General features: G+C 38.2%; 1 protein-coding gene across 1 annotated transcript; it reads left to right on the forward strand.

Moving 5' to 3' along the window:
* Positions 1–379: 379 nt before the first annotated feature.
* Positions 380–997, forward strand: LOC141691378 (uncharacterized). Its single transcript, XM_074496103.1, has one exon. The coding sequence runs from the start codon at positions 380–382 to the stop codon at positions 995–997; it is 618 nt and encodes a 205-aa protein (XP_074352204.1).
* The last annotated feature ends 997 nt before the right edge of the window (positions 998–1,994 follow it).

The following is a 1,994-nucleotide window of genomic DNA, read 5'->3' on the forward strand; positions in this document are numbered from 1 at the left end:
TTTCGGGGCCAAAATTTCAAAATCAAGCAAAGGCGGGAAATATGGATAATGATAGAAGCTTGGTGGTGGTAACGGATGCCCGTAATAGTAGTAAAAAATCAATGACAGTTAATGCAACAAAATTTAAGGGATTTACATCCATGTCAAATTTGTTATATGATTCAAATGAGGATGAGATTGATAATCTCCAGCTGGATGACCACAAACGCAGGAGAGGTACATCAAATGGGCCGGGCCACATGGACATCAATATGGGCCAAAAAATAATTATCTCTCAGACAGAACAACACCAGAAAGAAACTGATATTTTGAATGAAAATTTGTCAGTATCTACACTCAACAATCAGGCTGAGCTTGCAATGCAAGCCAGCCGTCCATTATGAATCCTATAGGTTGGAACTGTCGAGGTGTAGGCGCATCTCGCATAGTTCGAGTATTGAAGGAGATGGTTAAATCTCACAAGCCCGTTCTTTTGTTTTTGTCTGAAACTTTAGCAGTTAGTAATAAAATTGAAGCTCTTGCTTCTAAGCTTGGTTTTGCTAATTTTTTCTCAGTAGATAAACAAGGTAGAGGAGGTGGGTTGACAGTTTTCTGGAAGCATAATTTAATGTGTAGTGTAGTAGACTGTTCACACAACTACATTGATATCATTGTAAAAGAAAAGAGTGCTAGAGACTGGAGGTTAACATGCTTTTATGGGTATCCTGAAAGAGAAAGAAGGCAAGCATCTTGGAATCTTCTTCGTCATCTTTCTTCAAGCTACCAGTTGCCATGGTGTGTGTTCGGGGATTTTAACGACTTACTATACAGTAGTGATAAAAAAGGAAAGCACAAACATCCTCAAAATCTCATGGATGGGTTTAGGAATGCAATACAGGATAGTTTGTTAATAGAGGTAGAGCTCAAAGATGGGAACTTTACGTGGGAGAAGAGCAAGGGGACAACAAACTGGGTTCAAGAAAAGTTGGACAGGTGCTTTGCTAATAGTTCTTGGTGAAGTAAGTTTCCGTTATGCACGCTAAGAGTCTTTCATGCTATAGTATCTGATCACGACCCCATAAAGCTTGAATTGGTTAACCCATCTATCCCGAAGAAGAACTTTCGATTCAGATTTGAGAATACTTGGTTAAAAGAGGCCAACTTTCATTCTGAGGTAACAAGTTATTGGAAAAATCTTCCTACTATGCATTTATTACCTAAATTGGTAGAACTCTCTAATTACATGACGAAGTGGGGAAGGGAGTTTTTTAACAAGTTTAGGGAGAAAGTAGTAAAACAGAAGAAGATTATTGAAAGTCTTAAACATAGGGAGGATGATGATGGTATACAGGAGTACTTTGATGAAAAAGATAAGTTGAACGAGCTTCTAATCCATGAAGAGGCTTACTAGCAACAAAGAGCGAATTTTTTTTGGCTTAAAGATGGGGAAACGAACTCCAAGTTCTTTCATGCAACAACTACTAGTCGAAAGAAATTAAACCATATTTCTGGTCTGAAAGCAGAAGATGGAAATCTGATAACCAGCCATGAAGGAATGTGTAGACTGTTGGCAAAGTATTTTAATACAGCTTTTCTAGAAACTGGGAATGGTCATGTTCAAGTAAATCGAGAGGCTGATCAAATGATCACTAACCGCCAGAATGAGATGCTGGTAGCAGACTTGTCTTTCTCTGAATTTACTCAGGTAGTGAAGAGTATGAATCCAGACAAAGCAAGTGGGCCAGATTGACTAAATCCAGCTTTTTTCAACACTTCTGGAATATGCTTGGTAAGGAAATTTTTAGTTATTGTCAGCAATGTCTTATTGAAGGTAATTTTCCCACCAATGTGAACGACACAACCTTAGTTCTTATTCCTAAAAAGGAGCATGTTGAAGAGCCTAAAGATCTCAGGCCTATAGCATTGTGAAATGTTCTCTACAAGATATTAGCGAAGGTTCTAGCTAATAGATTGTAGAAAATCCTCACAGGGATCATATCTGAAGAACAATCGGC

Source organism: Apium graveolens, chromosome 10, assembly GCF_009905375.1.
Source record: "Apium graveolens cultivar Ventura chromosome 10, ASM990537v1, whole genome shotgun sequence".
Taxonomy (NCBI): domain Eukaryota; kingdom Viridiplantae; phylum Streptophyta; class Magnoliopsida; order Apiales; family Apiaceae; genus Apium; species Apium graveolens.